This window comes from Micromys minutus (assembly GCF_963924665.1).
Source record: "Micromys minutus genome assembly, chromosome: 6".
NCBI classification, from domain to species: domain Eukaryota; kingdom Metazoa; phylum Chordata; class Mammalia; order Rodentia; family Muridae; genus Micromys; species Micromys minutus.
In genome coordinates, this window is record NC_137975.1 from 75434516 (window position 1) to 75456168 (window position 21653).

General features: G+C 45.4%; 1 protein-coding gene across 1 annotated transcript in view; it reads left to right on the plus strand.

The window, feature by feature from the left end:
* The window catches only part of DCDC2 (doublecortin domain containing 2), a 134491-nt gene that overhangs the window by 97122 nt on the left and 15716 nt on the right, over positions 1 to 21653 (plus strand). The window contains exon 9 of the mRNA XM_080917758.1: positions 17132 to 17232. Coding sequence (XP_080773884.1) covers positions 17132 to 17232 — 101 coding nt within the window. The remainder of the gene's footprint in view (positions 1 to 17131; positions 17233 to 21653) is intronic.

Sequence of the window (21653 nt, forward strand, 5' to 3'; positions counted from 1 at the left end):
TGACATTGTAAGCTCCTCTTTGCCTCAAAGCTTTTCCCAAAAAGTTTTTTTTTTTTTTTTACACACTTTGCCAAATCCCATTTAAACCCAGTTATGAAATACATTAATGTATGCTGAATTCATTTGGCTGTTGGCTTCTGGAAAGAAGAAAAAAATCAATTTTTGTATATATACTCATATAAAAATATACAGTTTAATCAGTCTTTTTAAAAAGACTTCAACCTTTCCTCCAAAATGGGAAAGTACATTCAAATAAGTTGATGCGATTGAAAATAAAGGTGGCTTTGTGGTGGACTCTGACTTCATCACGGCAGCAGCTATCCAATCAAAGCTTTGATGGTTTTAGTTTTGTATTCTAGCATATTCTACTACATGTAGATCAAGCTACTATTGTATCTATAGATCAGCCTGCTCTTCTCTCCCCGCTTTAGCTGTTCTATGAGGAAAAGCCCACATGAGCTTAGAAGGGGCAAGTGTTTGGCATTTGCCTAGAAACTAAACCCCATGCTCTCAGCCCCCAGTGAGAGTGAGGTGAAGGCTGCCCCACCCCTCCCACGCCCCGCCCACCCACGCCCACACCCCGCCACACCCCACCACACCCTGCCCTTGCGTGTGCTGTGTTCATTTCCCTCGCTGAAGCTGTCACTCCCACCTGGCATTACAGATAGCATCAGGAGGCATCAAAACTGCGGTTATTTTGGCCATTCCATTTTACATTCTATGTAAGAATCCTACAAGTTAAATGCAAGTTAACAAAAAGTATGATTTTGCTTGATCTAGAAGAAAGATGATCCTAAAAGATGGTTAGAATATTCAACAATAGGTTAAAGAGTTCAAAAAGCTTATGTTTAAATTCCTTGACTTCTTGTCCACTAAGTCAAAAACAGATGGAACTCCCCCCTCCCCCAGCTCTCTCCAAGGCACACACAGACTAACACACTTGCTCTCTCTTAAATCTCAGTTCAGAATGTTCTAATTGACACTTCTCTGCTCTTTCCTCTAAGATTTGTTTACAGAGCCCTACAATTTTGATCAATTTTAAATAATTTTTTTCTACCTTTTTTCTCATTTGCGTTACTCAAGTTTAGAATTATAGATGCTCCCCACTGCTTTCCCCATTGCTCCCCCCACGTCTCCCCTACCTGCTCCCCCCACTGCTCCCCCCCCCCGCTGCTCCCCCACTGCTACCCCCACTGCTCCCCCCCCCCCCCGCTGCTCCCCCACTGCTCCCCCCACTGCTCCCCCCACTGCTCCCCCCACTGCTCCCCCCCCCGCTGCTCCCCCACTGCTACCCCCCCCCCGCTGCTCCCCCACTGCTGCCCCCACTGCTCCCCCCCCCCGCTGCTCCCCCACTGCTACCCCCACTGCTCCCCCCACTGCTCCCCCCACTGCTTCCCCCACTGCTCCCCCCACTGCTCCCCCCACTGCTCTCCCACTGCTCCCCCCACTGCTCCCCCCACTGCTCCCCCCCCGCTGCTCCCCCACTGCTCTCCCACTGCTCCCCCCACTGCTACCCCCACTGCTCCCCCCCCCGCTGCTCCCCCACTGCTACCCCCACTGCTCCCCCACTGCTCCCCCCACTGCTCCCCCCACTGCTCCCCCACTGCTTCCCCCACTGCTCCCCCCACTGCTCCCCCCACTGCTCTCCCACTGCTCCCCCCACTGCTCCCCATCACTACTCCCCCCACTGCTCCCCCCACTGCCCCCCTACTGCTTTCTCCACTGCTTCCCCTACTATTGCTTCTTCATTCTGGATTTATTTTCCTTCATCTGTAATTTAGGAGCTATCCCAGAAAAACCCTCCCAACCCCTACCAACTGCAGCCTAGAGTTAGCCTTTCAATTCACTGATGGGTCATGCTTGTCAGATTAAAAAAAATGTGGCCAGGTAGTAGTGGCAAATGCTTTTAATCCCAGCAAGGGCTGGTGGATCTCTGGGTTCAAGGCCAGCCTGGTCTACAAAGCCAGTTTTAGGATAGCCAGGACCATAAAGAGAAACCTTGTCTTAAAAAATCAAACCAACCAACCAACCAAAAAATGTGTTAATATTTGTAACCCAGGTAACAAGAGCTGTTAAAGATGTAGACTTCTATGTCAGATTCCTGACCCTGAATCATGTTTCCATCGCTGGTGCTGAACTCAAAGCATCTCCATTTCTCATAAGGAAGAGGCAGACATGTGTGCCATTCCCTGGGGAGGTGTGAGCAAATGTCTATTAACTCGAGATATGGTACCGCTGACAGAACAGAGACAGTTCTACCCAGGTCTAAGTTGGGAAATGGATGAGTTCCTAGGTTACTTACAGCAGTGTGGGTGACTCAAAGGCAGCTGCGTTGAGAAAGTCACCCCTGATAACTCACCCCCTAGAGCTTCCTGACCAGCCTGCAGGAAGCCCCATCCAAGAGCCCTCCTTGCTCTCAAGGCTAGTTATAGATCCGAGGAGGGAGCGCATGTATTCCTTAACCTCCTGATTTCTCTGAGCCTTGTAAGTTTCCTTAACTTCCTGAGTTCTTTGAGTTTCATAAGTTTCTTTAACTTCCTGGGTCTAATGCACCTTTTTCCTTGCAGGAAGGAAGGGCGTATTTAATTCAGAGGAAGTTGTTGTGCAAAGGAGATAGTGATATTTCCTAAAGTCATTGTGGATTGAAATTAGTTAATATTTGTAACACAAGTAATTGTTAGCTAATCACTATTATCATGACTCATATGGTTCTTGCTTGAGTTTTATTGTTACTAATTTACATTTTGCGAAAAGTAAGTGCTGATAAACATTTCTTGGCTATTATCAGCATGTCTTCTTGAAAATAAGTTTTTTTCTAGGTTTCCCAATATTTATGTTGTATTTTATATAAAAGTATATAAGATATAATAACTAGATAAAATTAATTTATGTCACACTTAACACAAGGGAAACATTTAAAACTATAGAGTTTGAGACAAACCTAGTAAAGGATTGCCCAATTGCCTCCCCCAAAGATGAAAATAGATTAAATAATTACAGCTTCTCAATTACCAGGTCAACACGAGCCTAAGATAACTTTCCTGAACGTTCTAACTGCCACCCTCATTGCTGATGATAGGAAATGACCACACAAGGACTCCCAACTCTGAGTGACATGCCAAGAAGTGGCACCTCATGTCCTCTAGGCTGTCCCTCGTCAGGGGGCTGCCACCTCATGGGAATCACCTTACAATAGACTTCAGTGGAATTATCTGAATGCACCATCTCAGTCCATTTTAAATAAAAGTTTGTACAAGGTAGGTTATATTGCAGGGAAAAAATCCCACAGAAGGACTGTCTAATCCTCTCACGGACAACCATTCCACGACTTGACGCAAAGTCAGATAAGATGGTAAAGTGATGCATTCTTAACCTCCACTTTCTGTTGAGTAGGAAGATTAACCACCAACCAAAGCTAAATTATATTGTTAACAAGGCATCAACTCAGATAAAATTTCATCCTCCCCATAAATTATCTTGGCTATTTCATAAATACCCAAAACACAGCGACTCAAGAAGTATCACTTTGATCGCCTAAAGCAAGTAGAAGTGTGCTTGCCTATGAACTGCCGACGCACGTGAAGTTAAGGACTTTCTCAGAGTCAGTGAGCAGTTCCAGTGTGTTATCTGTGTCAGTTAGGTTGGGTGGCAGGCAGGCCCTCTCCTCAGGGTGTCTGACTTGCTCCGAATTGCTCATTCTCAGTGTCAACCTGCCTCAGAAAGTTGCTTGGTACTGACAACACTGTACTGGTATTATAGATGCCGTTTTTAAAGCATATTGTCACCAATTGTTCCTGGTAAAAGCCGAAGCCCTAGAATGCAAATGCTACAATTCAGCAATAATTGTGAAAACTTTGGAAAACATGTCTCCCTTGACTGGATTTGAAATTATTTGAGAGACACACCTCTGGGCACGTCTGTGAGGGTATTTCCGGAGAGCATTAGCTGAAGCGGGAAGACCCACTCTGAAAATAGACTGAGGTCTATGACTAAATGTTTAAGAGAGAGAAAGAAAAGAAACAGAAAGGAAGGAGGGAAGGATGAGGAAGGGAGGGGGAGGGAGGGGGTGAGCGAGGCCTTTCTAGTGTTGGTGTCTCTGCTTCCGGATCTGCCTGGATGTAGGAAAGCAGCACAGCATCTGCCACAAGCTGCTGCCTCTGCAGTTCTGCACCACTGTCCCTTCAACCACACAGCCAAACAAACCCTTCCTCCCTTAGGCAGCTTCTTCTTAGACATTTTTACAACAGCCAGCAGTAAGCAAAGTGTTACACACACACACACACACACACACACACACACACACACACACACACACACACACACATTCAGTCTGTGTGTAGAGTGCAGCCGTGTATTTAACTCTTGAAGTCCACACTGTATAAGTAATTAGATATCATTACAAATCATCACTGAATCACAGCCCATCAAGAGAACTGCTTCAGCCTTCTATAGTAATCTATGGACTGCAGAGTTTGAAAATGTTTAATTCAAATTTTCCTTAGCTTCTGTTTATTTTCCAGATTTGTCTTACAAATTTTCAAGTCTCCTGATCCACCAGGATCCACCACTCAAATCCACAGCCTCTTTTGCTCCTGCCATCCAAACCGGCACCATTCTCCCTTCCCCTCCCCTCCCCTCCCCTCCCTCCCCTCCCCTCCCCTCCCCTCCCCTCCCCTCTCTCTTCCTTTTTCCAACCCGGAAGTCTTACTTCCTTATCTGAGGTGACTATTATTTGTACACAATTCTCTGCCCTGTACAAAGATCTGTGGCTGAGGCTGCTGCCACCCTGCTAATTTCTCCTCTTCCTCCCGACCCCAGCCCTCCTCCTGCTGCAGAGGATTGCTGTGGTGTAATGCGCTGGTGCATTAGCTCAGGGTTCCACACCAATAAATCTCTGTATGAAGGGATGGAGGGTATGTGTAAAATACGGCGCTGGTTCCATTTGTCCTGTCAAGATGAATTGCTTTGGTTTGACTTGTCCTTGAGTGAGTAGGGTTGTCTGAGTTTCTGTGAGAATGCTTGGATTTCCTGAATCACTGGGACTGAGACCTTTGCACTGGGGACTCAGGCTGAGCAACAGCTTTCTGACACTGTTGAATTCTCTAGAGTCAGAAGAAATGTGACTCAGCACCTCCTCATTCCTCCCAGACTCCTTGGCCTCAGGTGTCATTAGGTTTGCTGGGACCCTGGTACGTCTGCTTCACAGCCAGTGATCTTGAGAGGGTACTCAGTACCTCCTGACTCTCCTTTCTCATCCCCGTTTGGTGCCTGCCCCTCTTCTTGCTGTTCCCTTTAAATCTCTGGGAACTTCTGCCTACCAATAGCAGCTTCTACTCCTATCCCAAGATGTTACATAAACATTTGATTTTATTTACCAACTGTATTAGTTAATTTTTGAGCACGTTATACATGGACACTGTAAATTCATCTCTCTGGTCCCTCCCTCTCCAGCTCCTCCTGTAACCCCACCCCCAAATTCACCATCTCTTCTTTATTACTGTTTAATGTACACAAATATATTCACATGTATGCACACATACTAACCTATTGAGTTCGTTTAGCTTTGCTTATATGTACATATGTATAAGGCTGACCACTTTGGATTGGAGAACCTGTCTGGTGGGAACCTGTCCCTGGAGATTGATCCTCTCTCTCAGCAGGAACTGACTACCTGTAGCTCTTCATCTGGGGGTGTGTGGAATATTCCTTGTTTATATTGGCACGTCAACTGGTACTGTCATTACGTTGATCTTGTTCAGGCAAATATGATGTTGAGAGTTCATGGGTACAGCTTCCCTACGGTATGTAGAAGACACTGTCTACAGCAGACTTCTTGGTACTCTGGGAATTACAGTCTTTTTATCCCTTTCCATGATCTGCCCCCCCCCACCCCTGAGCCTTAGGCTGTTTTATAGGTGTACCAGTTGGGGGCTGACACCCCACACTCATTTTGTCTCTGCATCTGTGGGTCTCTGTGGTGGTTTCCATTTGACCAAATAGGAAGCTTTTTCAGTAAAGGATGGTGGCTACACTCACGAGGAGAAATATCTTGGACACAGATATTATGCTGGTTTACTAAAATGGCTGGAGTAGGTTTTCCTTTCAGATCGATGGTCAAGTTTACAGTTCCAGTTCCAAAGTCCAGAAAGACAGCTTTTGGATATCTCACCATTTCGGCTCTCCTGACAGTCCAGACCTCGTCATTAGTAGATTTTACATCTGGGCAGGACTTCTGGCTGCTTCCGGGCTTGGTGGTCTGTGTAGCACCTGGCACATGCAATCTCATATCCAGAGTGTGTTGTGTTTTCAATAATAGGGTCTTACTTTCAACTTCCAGGAGGAAGTCAAGGCAACAGCTAAAGTCTATATTGTCTTGGAAATCTCTTAGACCAACAATTTTCCCATGGCTGCCACCAGGGTTCTGTTAGATAGTTCTTTAGTGGGAGCATCAGCACCTCGAGTGCTACAACCTCATTTAAATCACACACACACACACACACACACACACACACACTGTATTGTTAACTAAACATAGACTACTATACACACACACACACACACACACACTGTATTGTTAACTAAACATAGACTACTATACACACATACACACACACACACACACACATACACACACACTGTATTGTTAACTAAACATAGACTACTATACACACATACACACATACACACACACACACACACACACACACACACACTGTATTGTTAACTAAACATAGACTACTATGCATCCCTATGGTTTTTTCACTCTTCCTAGTGTTCTTTATTATCCCATTATGTTTGGACCACATTTTAGTTATCTATTTATCAGTTGATGGACATTTAGGTTGTTTTCACATCCTAGTACTTATGAATAGAGCACTAATGAACACGGCTGAGCAAACATCTGTGAAGTAGGATGCTGGGTCTGTTGAGCATATGCCAAGGATGGCATAGCTGGGCTATAAACTGTCTCTCTCTCTCTCTGTCCTCTCTCTCTCTCTCTCTCTCTCTCCCTCTCTCTCTCTCTCTCTCTCTCTCTCTCTCTCTCTCTCTGTCCTCTCTCTCTCTCTCTCTCTCTCTCTCTCTCTTTCTCTGTCTCTCTCTCTCCCTGTCTCTCTCTCTTTCTCTCTCATCTGTATCTTTTTGTGAACTCTCACGCTGGTTTTCAGAGTGTCTGTACCAGTGTGCAGTGAGCGAAGGCTCCGCTTTCCCCACATCCTCTTCAGCATTTGCTCTCATTCCCTGCCCCCATCTTAGTGGTTCTGACTGTGGGAAGATGAACTATAAAAGTAGTTTCAATTCGCATTTTCCTAATTGCTAAGGATGTTGAACACTTTTTGTGATATTTCCTAGCCATGTTTATTTCTTCTTTGAAAACTCTTTGTTGATCCATAGGCCATTTTTAAAATTGGAGTTTTGTGAAGGGTAAGAGATGTAGGTATAATTTCATTCTTCTACACGTGGACATCTGGTTTTCAGCATATTTGTTGAAGATATTGTCTTTTCTCCAGTGTGCATTCTTGGCATCCCCCTTTCCATATTTTTTCTGTGATCTACACTCCCGTTTTATTTTTGCTAACTCCAGGCTGATTTTGCTGCTGTGGGTCTACTTGGCTTTCGATGGGAGTAAAGAAGAGGGGAAGGCTGTAGCAGGTGGTCGGCTACAGAGGTGAAGCTGAGGTGGAGGATTGGAGGGAGGGTTAGAGTGTCCTGTGGATTCTCAAAGAATGCCTGCTGGAGTTGGGGACTGTCATAGTGATGCTCAGTGGGAAGGAACAGTGGAGAAGATGATTGTGATCCGCTGAAGTGGGGGAGGGGCGAGGCAAGGCTGCAGCAGGTGGTCACTGGATTAGGAGAAGAGAGGGGAGAAGATGTGCAGTTAGCTTGCCTCTTGCCCTGCCCAGGGAGACTGGAGTGTTTCCTGTATTCCTGCTGGTATTGGAGGCCAGGATAATGGGATGAGTGTGGGGAAGGAAGGAAGGTTGTTGGAGAAGGTCCAGAGCCATTGGAGACATCAGAGTAGAACAGGAGACTATAGTATGCTATAGAACTGGGGATGAGATTTGGGGATTGAACTTGGAGGAAAGGAGGGAGAGGTGAAAAATTGCAGTTAACCTGCCTGCTTCCCTGGTCAGGGTGTCCTGTGGGTCCCCAGGGAATGCCTGCTGCAGTTGGGGGCCGGGATAGAGTAATAAGTAGTAAGTAGGGAGAGGAAGATCTGTGTGATCCACTGGAGATGTGGTGTGTATGTATGTGTGTGTGTGTCTGTGTGTGTGTGAAGCGAGGCTCAGCAGGGATAAGACTGTGGGATTGCATGTGAAGGACTGAGGGAGGAGGTGAAGATCTGTAGTTAGCCTACTGGCTTCCCAGGCTGGAGTCCATCTCTGTGATCCATTACACGTATTGACTTAATGCATGTCAGACCATTCCTGCATCTCTGGTATAAAGCTAACTCAGTCATGAAGATGATCTTTGTGACATATGCTTGGATTTGGCTTTCCAAATTTAAGATTTTTGCATCTGTATTCATGAGGAATATTGGTCTGCATTTTAGTTTGTGTGTACATATCTTTATCTGGTTTTGGTGTTATAGAATGTGTGCTTGTGTGTGTGTGTTTGTGTGTGTGTATGTGTGTATCTCTGTGTCTCTCTGTCTCTGTCTCTGTCTCTCTCTCTCTCTCTGTGTGTGTGTGTGTGTGTGTGTGTGTGCGCGTGTAAAGGTATTTTTTTTGAAAGTCTGGTAAAGTTCTGCTGTGAATTCATTTGGACCTAGGCTTCTTTTAGTCAGAGGATTTTTTCCTCTTATCCCTTATGGATCTGTGTACATGACTGGTCTCTATTTTAACTTACTGGCTTGGGTGAATCTAAAAACTACCCCGTTTCTTTGAGATTTTCTAATGTAATAGATTATGGGTTTTTAACTTGTTCCCTCTTGATTGTCTGACCTTCTCTTGCGGCTGTGACACCACTTCCCTGCCCATTTCCAATGTCCCTAACTTGTGTCCTCTATTTCTTTTGATAGTTGGGCCAGGCTGTTGATGTCCATTATTTTAACAAAGAACCAACTCTTGTTTTCTTTGTCTGTATTTCATTGATTTTGCCCTGATATTTAATATTTCCTCCCATTGGCTTCATTGGGGTTTTTTTGTTCTTGTCTTTCCAGCTTCTTGAGCTGCCACATTAAGTCACCTTCTGTGCTCTTCCTGAGTGTTTGTGTGGGTGTTTACCACAGTGACTGTCCATCTGAGGCTTTTACTATTTCCCAAGGACTTTGTTGTGTTTTCCTTCTCACTCAGTTCCAGGAATTTAAAAAGTTATTTCTTGATTTTTTTCCTCCTTTGAGTCATTCATCATTTAGCAATGCATTATCTAATCTACATGAGATCATGTAATTACTAGAGATTTGTTTGCTGTTGATTTCAAGTTTTATGGCATCGATATTGCATATTGTTGTAAACAAAGATACCCAGAAGTATTTCAGTTCTTATGAATTTACCAAGATTTGTTTCGTGTCCCAGGATATGGTCTGCTGTGGAGAAGTTCATGGGCTGCTGAGCAGAGCGTGCTGATTGGGTTGTGTCTGGGGCCTAGGGAGGGTGCAGACGGGCTATCGTCAGGAGAACTCACCAAGCAAGGCTGGAGCACAGGAGATGTGGCCTTGCCTGGGCCTGGAGGTTGGATATGGTGTGGGCAGGCTAAAGTCCAACAGACTAAACAGGCTGGGCTGGCTCACAGGATCCCGACTATATTCTTAGACTTCTGAAGTTTACATCATTATCTTAGAACCTCTTCTGAACTGAGATTCATATTTTCAACCATTTACTGGACATGCCCCCGCAATACTGGAGATAGAAGTCAAAGCCTCTTTGCACATGCAAAGCAAGCTCACTGTCATGATGGACACCCCACCCCTCTATGAAGATTTCTTAAGATAGCTTCATATTTTATTTTGTGTGTATGTGTGTTTTATTTACACGTAGGTCTGTGCACCAAGTATGCGTTTTGTGCTGTGGAGGCCAGAATGGGGCATCAGATGCCCTGAAGTTACAGATAGTTGTGATCCTCCGTGCGGGTACTAGGAACTGAACCTGGGTCCTCTATGAGAATTCTCACTGTGTCTTAAACTAATACTATCTTGGACTAAGACTGTCCAAGATGTACTATAGTTTGACTTATGGCTTTTTGAGTTTACATGGGTACAGAAGCTATACATTTATTAGAAATTAAACTTCAACCTTTGAACTTTGATCTTCTGGGCTTACAGTATGCGGTACATCTGTCCCCTGCCCTGCTGCAATTTTCAGGTCCCAGTTACGCTGAGATTACGAGGGAATGGCTACACTGTGGTACTGTGGTGCTTGGCAGGTTATGTGCATCAAATGCACCTAGATGTAGTATATTCAACATGTGATGAGCTTATCAGGACACACCCTGTCACCCAGCAGGAGCACTGGATGTCAGAATCAGAACTTGCCATCTCCTTTCCAGACTCTCTCTTCCCTTGACTATGTAATCTTGATGAACAACACAGCCAGCCATGAAGCGTTGGATTTAGAGGCCTCGTCCAGCCTTTCCTCGCCTTCCTGCGCCACACCCAGTGGTGAGGGAGTTATGCTTTAAAGCCTCTAGAGTAGGATCTGTCTGTTGATTGTCTGTTGATCTTATATGTGGTACCTTCTTCCAGACCTGTTGCATCCTGGGTAAGACTGAGCCCCCAGGGTGAGTACGTTCCAACCCCTGTAGTCGTGCTGGGCTCTGTGTGCAGACTGTAGTTGGGATGGGTGCTGCGGGCAGACTAGGATTTGGAAGCTCTGTGCTCTCCCAGCAGTGAGTCATCTCCTTTCCCATTTCTCCCACCGGTTGCACCACTGTGCCTCTTGCAGGTTGATGCAGGTGGCTCCCGCCAGACCCACATTCCAGACTTTCATTCCCAATCTTCCCATTCTGATCTGTCCCCTCACTCAGAACTGTCACCCCGTGGAACCATGAGTAATATCTTCCATATCACCTCCTCCACACAGCCCGTTACAATTCTCTACCCTGTCTGTCCAGACAGCCCTACCTCAAGGACACATCACCTCTGCACTAGTCTTGTGCACCCTAACCCCTGCATTGAAGCTCCTGGCTGTTCTTCATAAGCTTCATGCTCAAATCCTTGGTGATGTCAGTCAAGGTTTTCTAAAATATTGCCTTCTCCTCTTGCCAGCCATATAACCTACTGTTGCCCAGTACTGCAACCTTGCAGCAGCCATGTGAGAGGCCTCCCAGCCTTCGAATACTCTGGTCCAGAGTGCTTCCCTCTGCTCATCAATGGGCACGTCTTCTTGCCTTTGTGTTTACAGCTCTTGTCTGCTACACGGCAACTCTGATGGTCTCTCCTTAGCTTACCTCTACACACTCTTAACAGCTGGGTAGCACTTGACATGCCTTACCCTGAGCTGTGGATTTTCCCATGTCACCCCCCGGAGGCAAATAGTGCCTCGAGTTCCGGCCTTGCGCCCACCTTTCTGGAGCTGACTCAGCATGTTAGCATTGCCAGCAAGTGAACGTATGAACATCCAAAAGTGCCATGGCTTCCAGCTTCGAGGGAGGAAGTATCCCATTGCTGGGAGAGACTCTGAGAGCGCAACATCTTTTCAGTATTGGCATCTTGCAGACTGGGACTTCCCAGGTCATCTGGCGGGAGTTGGACCAGCCAGAATCATGAACAGGAATTACAAATTTTGGGTCACTTACTAGGTAATTTCAATTACTGGGCTTGCAGGAGAAGAACAATTCAGTGATTCTGATGAAACTGATTTTTAGGGTAGTTCTTTTAAGGCTAGAAATAGAAAAGTAAAGCTTTGCCTATCCACTAATTTAGGCAAAATAAATTACTCAGAAGTAATTTATTATCCAGAGTCACACATATCTGACATAGATTTCAAAAATTGTATAGCTTTTAAAGTAAAAACCACAAATTGTATATGTTAGAAATATATGTCCTAATTTTCTATTCTTAAAACCTCTGACTTTGAGGAAAATGTAAAACAACTACATCAAAAATGAACAAAATAGAAATGTAGACATCAGAGTGAAATTGCCCATGTTTTAAAGAAATCAGTGATAATGATCTTTGCCTTCTATCTACACTCAGGGGATTTTGCTACATTTATTTAAAGTTAAGACAAAATACATGTGGTTAAAATCAATTCCATGCAAATATTTGATAGTCAAATTTGTATGTAATTTTGTACCAGATGATAGTTAATGCCCGGCATCAGGAGCCAGGGAGGAGAAAGAAACCAGATACTTCAAGCCAGAGATATAAAAACTCAGCCCATGTAAATTCGTAAAGTTATTTTCATGTAGCTTTATAAATTGCTGAAAGAAAATGGGGCTTGTGATGCTCACGCCTTTGTGGAGAGTTTGGGATGGAGCCATGAGACGCAATGACACAGGAGACTCGTGACTGACAAGTCAGTGAGATCCCTGACCACATTAGACATCCTCAGAACACTTGCTGTGCTGGGTGACTTTTTCCTCTTTTCTCATGGTGGCACATGTTTATTTAGAGTTGTGTGTGTGTGTGGGGGGGGTGCTTGGTGCATGTTTGTGTACCATCCATATGAGACACGCAGGACACTGTGGCCACTGTGTTTGAGGACAGCTGGCTGATGTCCTCTATACTGAAGTGTTACTCCATATGTCCTCTCTGCTTTCCTGCCCTCATGGGGACTGCTTGCTCATGGTCCACCTCCCTGGTGGGCTTTCACTTGCAGTAGCTTATTGTGATATTAATAGTCTCTGTCTATAAAGAGTCAGCTGGAAATTCAGTGTATATACATATATATACATACATATATACATATATATACATCACACATTCAGGCACTTACACTAGCATTCAGCTGGTGGAAATCGCTTTTATATCATCTTGTAAATGTTTCCTTAAATCCTGTCTCTGCTGACTGACGTGATGCGTGAGTTTTCCCTTAGTAGTGCTTTATGTACTCAAAGCCGGAAACTGTTCTTTCCCTACGTTGTCCCACTCATCTGCTGGGATTAATGAGAACCATTAAAACTTACTATGTTGTTAAAATTTAACACTTTCTCAGGCAGTTATGATTGTGCACTGGAAGAAAGTATTCACAGCCATCAGAAATTTCCTCACATGCAAAGCTTCCAGTTAATAAACACCTACAGTTCTCATGAAACATTTAAGACAGGATATTACTTTACTTCTAATGCATCCTGATAATTTGTTTAAGGCATTAGATGTACTAAAATGGGATGTGTAACAGTATTTAAGAATAATTTTAAATAATTCTGGACCAGGAAGATGACTTATAGGTAAGCATACTTGTTGCAAAACCATGAGGTTCTGGGTTCGAGTCCTGAGTGCCCACGTAAAAAGCTGGATAGTTACCCACACCTGCAGTCTCAGCTCTGAGCGATGGCCTGAGAGATCCTGAGTCAAGGGAGTTGGTCTTTCTCTGACCTCTGTGTATGGATGTGTGTACTCATCTGTACATATATGTGCCCAGTCACCACACACATGTGCACACACACACATGTGTGCACAAGAGAGAGAGAGAGAGAGAGAGAGAAAGAGAGAGAGAGAGAGAGAGAGAGAGAGAGAGAGAGAGAGAGAGAGAGAGAGAGAGGCTGTAAATAAAAAGTAGTTAAAAATTAACTGTGTCTCTTTAAGGGAGCTGGAGAGATGGCTCAGTGGTTAAGAACACTAACTGATCTTCCAGAGGTCCTGAGTTCAATTCCCAGCAACCACATGGTGACTCACAATCATCTGTAATGGGATCTGACGCCCTCTTCTGGTGTGTCTGAAGAGAGCAACAGTGTACTCAAATACATAAAGTAAACAAATTTATAAAAAAAAAAATCAGCTCTGTTGAGAAAACTTTGCTGGCCTGGAGGACTGATTGTCAGCAGTCATGTGACTGAGTCATAGCTAATCAATCACTCAGCTGCTTTTTAAAATCTGAGAATTGCAATGAGCTGAAATCCAAGGGCCTTGAGTCGGGAGGCTCTCATCTCAGCCACAGTCGCCGGGCGCCTGGGACTCACTGGCGCTCCTTGCCCCCTCCATCAGGAGAAGCAGATTCATGTTTACCGTGAACACAGCCCCGAGATGCCTTTCCCACCTCGGAAGCTCTGTTTTTGCGTTTTAAGGAAGAAGAGTCTTAAGAGACAATTGAATACTAATTCAGAAGCATTTTATTTTTCCCGGAGTGTTTGTCCGTGCTTTACGATGTAGTATGCACTAAAATGTTCATTTATGATACGAAGAAAAGTTGAGGGCTGGATTCGGGCGCAGTGTGCATCCAAGCACCGAATCCGACCCCCCGGAGTAGTAATTGAAAGCAAGCGGTATTGTGCATTGAGTTCATCCTTGCTCCTCAGTTTCTCAGCAAACAGCTTTTATGACAAAGGTTTCAGGCAGTGGGAGCATTACAATACTGAATATCTTCCCTTCTGGCAGTTGTGTGTGTGGTGATGACATTTGCATGCTGTAGGGGAGGGGGAAAGGCCAATAATGACACTGCTGTGGGAAGAAAGCAAAGGACCAGAGGCTCAAGGAAGGGTTTTCTGCCCACTGCGTCCTTGGTAGGGGATGGAGACCTGGATGGTGGTTGGTGGGTCTTTCTTGTACTTGTCTTTGCAAAGCAGGTTTCTGCAGGGATTAGAAGTGGGTGGTTTTCTCTGGACCATTATTTCTGGACCTATGATGTATTAGTTACCTCTGACTGCTATAACAAATGACCCCATATTTGGCACAAACTAACACTGAGGGTATTGTAGTTCCAGAAGCCAGACTTCCAACACAGAGCTCACTGGGCTCAAAATCAAGAGAAGAATTGTGCCGTAGGCTACTCTGGTCCCCAGAGGCTGTGTGTTCTTGCCGAGGGCTCCCTTTTGCCTTCAAAGTCACCGAGAGCAGCTGGATTCTCTTTCACTTTCTGGTCCATTCACTGGCTCCCCCCTTTACCTCCAGGCACCATTATAACTGCTTTGGATCCACATCAGACTCAGCCTATGATGCCTTCCTTCTATGTTCCACAGAGCATACAGTGGCCACCGTTTCCCAGTATTCTGATGTGGGCATCTAGACAAGGGCAGGAGGACTACTATTTAGGCTTCGACATAGTACTTTACCCATCCCGGTCCAGGATGCACTTCAATCTTTTTGCTCCTTGAGTCCCTTTGTCCTTCTACCCCATCTCTATTCAAACTCTATAGTGCCAAGCGTGGCCAGCCTGGAGATAGGCTGATTAGAACAGGGAAGGAAATGAATGTGTTTTTAAGTGTTTGGCTCCTCACACATACAAATATAACCCAGCATCCAATCATTTCTCCAGCAATATTTTTTGATGCCTATGCTGAGAGTTCTGTTCATTGATGGAGGCCGAAATGAGTGAGGTGGACACAGGCCCCGCCCCCCAGTTCTCCACTTTGGGAGGAAGTGAAGGACAGGAAGTTAGCCAACAAATGAGCACCAGGCAGTGAATGCGAAGGAGACAGTGTTGTGGTTGCTGGCATTGCAGCAAAGGATGCTTCTCAGAGACCAGAATGTCAAGGAATACTCATCATGTGAAAAGGGACAGAGTTCCCTCCAAGTACAAAGCCGCATGATGGCGGTGGGGTTTCTGTCGGCAAGAGAGGTCAGTGTATGTGAACGTACAGGAAAGGGAAACTATACGACATGTGCTGCCCAACCCCAATTCTTTGCACCATGGTGAGGAACTTGTGTCCTAAGGTGTGACATGACAGGGTTGGAGGGTTTCTAGGCTGTGGGATGAATTAAATGGTGCACTCTGTGTGTGTGTGTGTGTGTGTGTGTGTGTGTGTAGAGGCCAGAGAGTAACCTCTGGTGTCTTCACCATTTCACGATAATTTTCCACCTTGTTTATTGAGACGGTCTCTCACTGAACCTGGAGCCCGCTGATTCTGCTAACTAGCTGGGTAGTGAGCCCCGGGGGACCCTCTTGTGTCTGCCACACCTGGCTGCTGCCGCTGCCCCCCCTTTCCTCTTCTGCTTATTTGGTTAACGTGTGTGCTGGAGCATGATCTCAGATCCTTGTGCTGTGTAAACTGAGTCATGTCTCAGACTTTAGTGTTGGTGTTCTGTGTCTGATTATTCCTCAAATGTAAACATACATTGTGCATGTAGTTAAGGCTGATCTTGGAACTTTAGCAATCTCTGGTGTCATGTGGCACGCATTAAGTAATTTTTCTAACAATCATGCCTTTGTTATAGAAGACAAAAGGCAGGAACATTTTCTAGACTGCAGGGCTAGTCAAACACTGCAGTAGAGCACCAGTAAAGGAGGTAACATTCCCATGCCCGGAGAGCCTTACACATTAGACAAAGAAGACGTCTGTGAGGGCAGCCGAAGCACTGGATCTGTCTGGAAGCAAGCAGACAGAATGACAGATGGCTGTAGGATTTGATTACTGGGACTGGAAAAGGGACTCCCCACCCCCCAAGGGGAGACATTAAAAGTTCTTCAGCAGAGATTGCTGCTTTGCAAAGGGAAGCAAGTTGCAGGGGCTTAGCCAAAATCCCTCAGGGTTCAGGTCTCTTCTGTTGTCATAGCTGAAAGCCACAGGTTGTGACAATCCAATAGAAATCTGCAAAGCTAAAGCATGCTGATTTTCTGGAGAGATTCAAAGGGTCCACCGTGTGTATGAGCCCGCTGCAATGAAAACATATTTTCCTACTCTGAATAGAGAGAATTGTTTGCCTATATTATACTGAATGCATAGCATCCTCCAGGGAAACGGAGGCTCTTAAACGTGTTGTAAAACAGGGAACATTGTCACTGATTGTTGGCTAGGAGGGGACTGGGGTCCAGCAAGGAGGCTTTTCCAGCTCTGGCTACTGGTGCTACCAGTCAGCAGCAGTGCGTGAGCAGGCAGGCATTCCAGCAGAGTGAGGCACAGGCAGCCTTACTCTGGTCATCCCACCTCTTCTCAGTCAAAGCCTAAGACTGGGGCCCAGGACCTTTCAATCCTAGCCCTGTATGAGGAACTGAACACAGGCGTCCTCTTCAGACATTTTACTGCAATGCCAGCTTTCAGCCACACGATGTCACGATTGGATTTTGATTATTTTCACCTGGGTTTGTCTCCACAGACGATGGCATTTTCAAAGCTGGAGCAGAGAGATCTGAAACAAGGGGTGCAGCAGAAGTTCAAGAAGATGAAGACACCCAGGTTGAGGTACCAGTGGATCAGGTAATCCTCATACCTCTAAACAGTCACAGAACCCAGCCATGATGGCGGTCACCCCCCAGTTCCCTCAGGTGCCAAGGGGCCGAAAGACTTTGGAAGTACAGCACAGTACTTGGCCCCCTCTCCAGAAAACACCCACTGCCTCTCTTTCATGCGGAAACGGCGTGCTCTTAATAAGCAGGACAGACAGAGAGGGCTGGATGTGAGCCACAAGCTCACGGACAAAGTCGGATCAACAGAAAGAAGCATCAGATGGGAGTTTTAATCTATGAAAAAAATCATTTTGTGAAAAATGTGTTTTTAAAATGCCATAATATTCTCTCCTTCAGGATCTTCAACATTTTTGAGGCCAGATTTCCTTTTTTTTTTTTTTTTGAAGGAGTTGCTCACATGAATATAACTCAAATGTTTTCTTTTTTATTGAATATTCTCTGCATTTACATTTCAGATGTTATCCCTTTCCCACAATCCCATCCCCCTTCCCCTTCCCGTTGCCTCCATGAAGGTGCTCCCTCTCCCAACCATCCTCTTCTACCTCAGTACCTTGGTGTTCTCTACACTGGGAAAACGAGCCTTGTTTTCTATGTGTATAGTAATTTCCTTTTCCAGGTTAGGGGAGCCATGTGCTTATTTGTGTAACAGGAAGGTGTTGTGTGTGTGTGTGTGTGTGTGTGTGTGTGTGTGTGTGTGTGTAGGCAGAGATGGACATCAACCGTCTTCTCTGTCTTATTTTTGAGACAGAGTTTCTAAGTAAACCTGGAGTTCACTGGTTTGGTGAACTAGCTGGCTGGTAAGCCCCTGGGATCCACCGTCTCTGCCTCATCAGTACTGGGTCAAAGATGTGTGCCAGGCCTAGCTTTTCATGTGGGTTCTGGGCATCTGAAATCAGGTCCTCTTGATTGCTTAGCAGGCTCTTACCCACCGAGCCAACCCCCTAGGCCCTATCACACACTTTTATCTTTGTTTACAGTAATTCCTTATTAAAACCCAATAATAGCATTATAGGAATTACAGGGCATTTTTCTCTCTTTCACTTTTAAAAATTTCTCACACTGAAAGATTTCATAGAGTTCCTAGTAATAACACAAGGAACCTTTGAAAGCCCCCATTGTATGTACCAAATGAGTTTATACATAGGAATCCGTTTGCATTCTAAAGGAGATGATAAATAAGGCAGCAGTCTGTTTAACCAGCTATTGTACCTGCTACCATCCAGTGTACATATTAGATTAATTTGCTATTTCAAGCTTGGCTCCATATTGAAATAATTTGGAGAACTTAAAAAAATACTGACACCTGTGTCCAAAATAAAGAAATGAATAGAAATCTCCCTGTTATACTTTTTAATAGGACCATTACAATTATAACTGGAGGGCCGGGGTTCAGCGCGGGACTCTGGAGAAGGGTAGAGGTCACTAGGAATTGCCACGAGTCCCCTGGCTATTGTGTGCTATTTCCTCTTCTAAAAGCAAATCTCACATCAGGCAGATGCACGAGCCACCTTCCAACACGTATCTGTCTTATCGGAGACTGTGAGACAGACGCCCAATGACCCCACCACACTTTCTGCACACCTTCCTCCCAGGGAAACGCCTGGTGTGCTAAAATTCACAGATTTCAAAAATCCAATTTATCTTCTGGTATTTGCTCTCACTAATAATTTTTTTTTTTAATAAACCCCAATTGTAGTTATTTTTCCCCCCTGGGAGAAAACAGAATTTTAAGTGTTCTGTGAAACCATAATTAAATATTATATTTTCAGACAAAGAAGAGTAGTCATGTATACACAAATTGATTAGTTGTAGTAGCTAAGACTAATTTATATTAGTCTTAAGAAGTGTGTGCAGTTGGGAGGGGCCTCTGTTTGCCTCGGTGTTAGGTGGTTTGGAGAGAGGGGCGTGGGGAGGAGAATAGATCTCCTATGTCGCTGGGTCAGCCTTCCTCTCAGTGTCTGGTTTCTTATTGGACAAGTGGAGATAGAGGAGAAAAGAGCAGCCAGGGGGCGTGAGAGATGAACAGCCAATGGGCAAGACCAGCGCCAGGAGACAGCCTGGAGGAAAGCAGCTGGCGGCAGAGGCTCCTCCCTGCTTCCTTCTGCTCCGTTGCTCACAGTGCTGCATTTGTTCCACGGTGGTCACGTTGTCAGAGCCACTTCTGCATGTTAGCTAGCTTTAATCTGAAGCCAGAGAGGGAGTGCGGTGATTATCACCAAGGGCATCGGCTCCATAACAGTAAGAGCAGCTCCGAAGAACTCACCCCTCCGTGGTTTGCATTAAGTAGCAGACACCTCTCATCAGGTACCTGCTAAGGGCTGAGAACTGCATGGCTCTTATCTGAGTAACTGGTGACCACTGGGCAGACAAACCTCACCATCTCCGCTTTCCATGCACACACGCACACATACGTAATATGTAAATGTTGATAAATATACACGTATGTCCATACACATATGTGCATGTGTGTATATGTGTTGTATGTGTACGGTTTTCACCACGTGGGCCCCAGGGATTAAGCTCTTTGTGCTGGGCAGCAGAACCTTCCCCCACTGGACCTTCACACGGGTCTCTCTGTCTTCTCGAGGATGTTTATATGGTGAACGACCTTGGAAAGCAAAGGTACTTCCTTTGACCTTCTTTAGGATCATCAACCTCACTGGAGGCTGCTTTGCCTCTAGAGGGATATCATGCTAGCTATAAGGACATGTTTGCTGTCCAATCGGCGTGAACTTTGTTGGGTTCTGGTGAGTCACTGGTCAAGGGGGCCACTAATATCCTGCAATGTACACAAGAACCCTCCCGACAAAAATGATGTGGCCCAGAATGCCAATATGGAGGGGGGGCCAGGCATGTTGACTGCCCTCTAGTGATAAGGGAAATGTGTCCTGTGCTCCAAAGCTCAGGCCGGGTTTACTGCCCACCACAGAAATGTATCTCAATCTCCTCACACACGCAAGATCGACCACCAAGGCAAATTTCATGTTGTGTACATTTTTTTCCCCATAATAAAACCACTAAAACCGATTTGGGTTCCTCAAGCCTGGAGCTCTTTTTCTGACAGGCAAACCGCAGAGGGGTCCTCAGGCAGCCCCGTCCCATGTGGGAAAGGCTCTGAGCCACTGCCAGCGCTCCATCTGTTGTGCCTACAGTGAGCAACTTGTTTTTGACCCTAGCTAGCATCCTGGAGGCTGGCAGATTAGGTCGCTCACTGCAGAGGAGGCAGAGCCTCAGGTATCTCCTGCCCTGGCATTTCTAGCATTTCCGCTCACACAGCAGGGGGCATGTTGCTGCTCTGTGTATCTTGTTTTGGCGCATTCCAGCCAAGAGTCTGAGTTCATCCCTAGATGGGGTTCTTTCTATTTTTCAGAGACTTGCTACTTTCTGTTGCCCTGACCGTAGCATCTGCCAGAGGTAGTCTAGGAGAAGAAATGTTTGTTCGATGTCACAGTTCCAGCCCGCCACTCTGTGGACTGCAGAACTGAGTTCCAGTCTCGTGTGACAGGCTGGGAGTTAGAGAGCGAGGCTGGAGCCTGGGCCGGTGCTATAACTTCTAAAACACTGCATAGCCTCTGGACAGGGGCTGCCAGCTGAGGGCACACAGCCTCTTGGTGGGCAGTTTCAACGTTTAATGCTGACAGTGGTGCACCCAGCATGGCTTCCAAGCTCACGGAGAGACTCCAGTGTCTCTTGGAAGGCCAGAGCAAGCCACTTTTATTAGGAGACAACTTAGGTCTAGTAAAAATAAGTCAGACTTTAAAAATCTTATTTTTTTCATGCATAGCTTAAGTTAACCCAGGGTGGACGAGTACCAGGTTAGCTAATGCCCAGCACCCGTGTGCCCCCGTGAGCCTTCAGAACATGATGTGGAAGGGCAGGAAGCAAGAAAATGAGCTTCTTTCCTATACACCCTCAGTCACTAAGGACCAGGAAACAGAGGCCCTCTACCTGTGAGACACAGGCTAACAAGTGCCATTAAAACACAGCTAGCTTCTCAGAAGACACAGAGGTAACTGTCATCACTGGGGGCGTGGGAGGGATTAAGAGTTGAGGTACTTCTCTACAGCTTTTCCACCAGAGCACGGCACATTGAAAGTAGAGTAATGAGAATCTCAAAATGCTTTCATGCTGAGTTGTTTCGCTCAGTAGGGTAGAATCTACCATCCTGGTGCTGGAACAGACAGTTTTTGTTTTGTTGTTTTAATATGGTTTATGTTATGTTTTGATTTACATATTTCACATATATTTCAGCCAAAGTTCTGCACGTAATATTTTCAAGTCAACCATTTTGACAAGGGTTATAGCAAAAAAACACACCTTCTCACCTTACATCTCTCCATCTCTATTTCTATTCCTGGGGTAAATAATTTTAATTAGTTCATTTCAGTTTTCTAAACTATATAACACCCTAATTTAATACCTCTGAGGTCT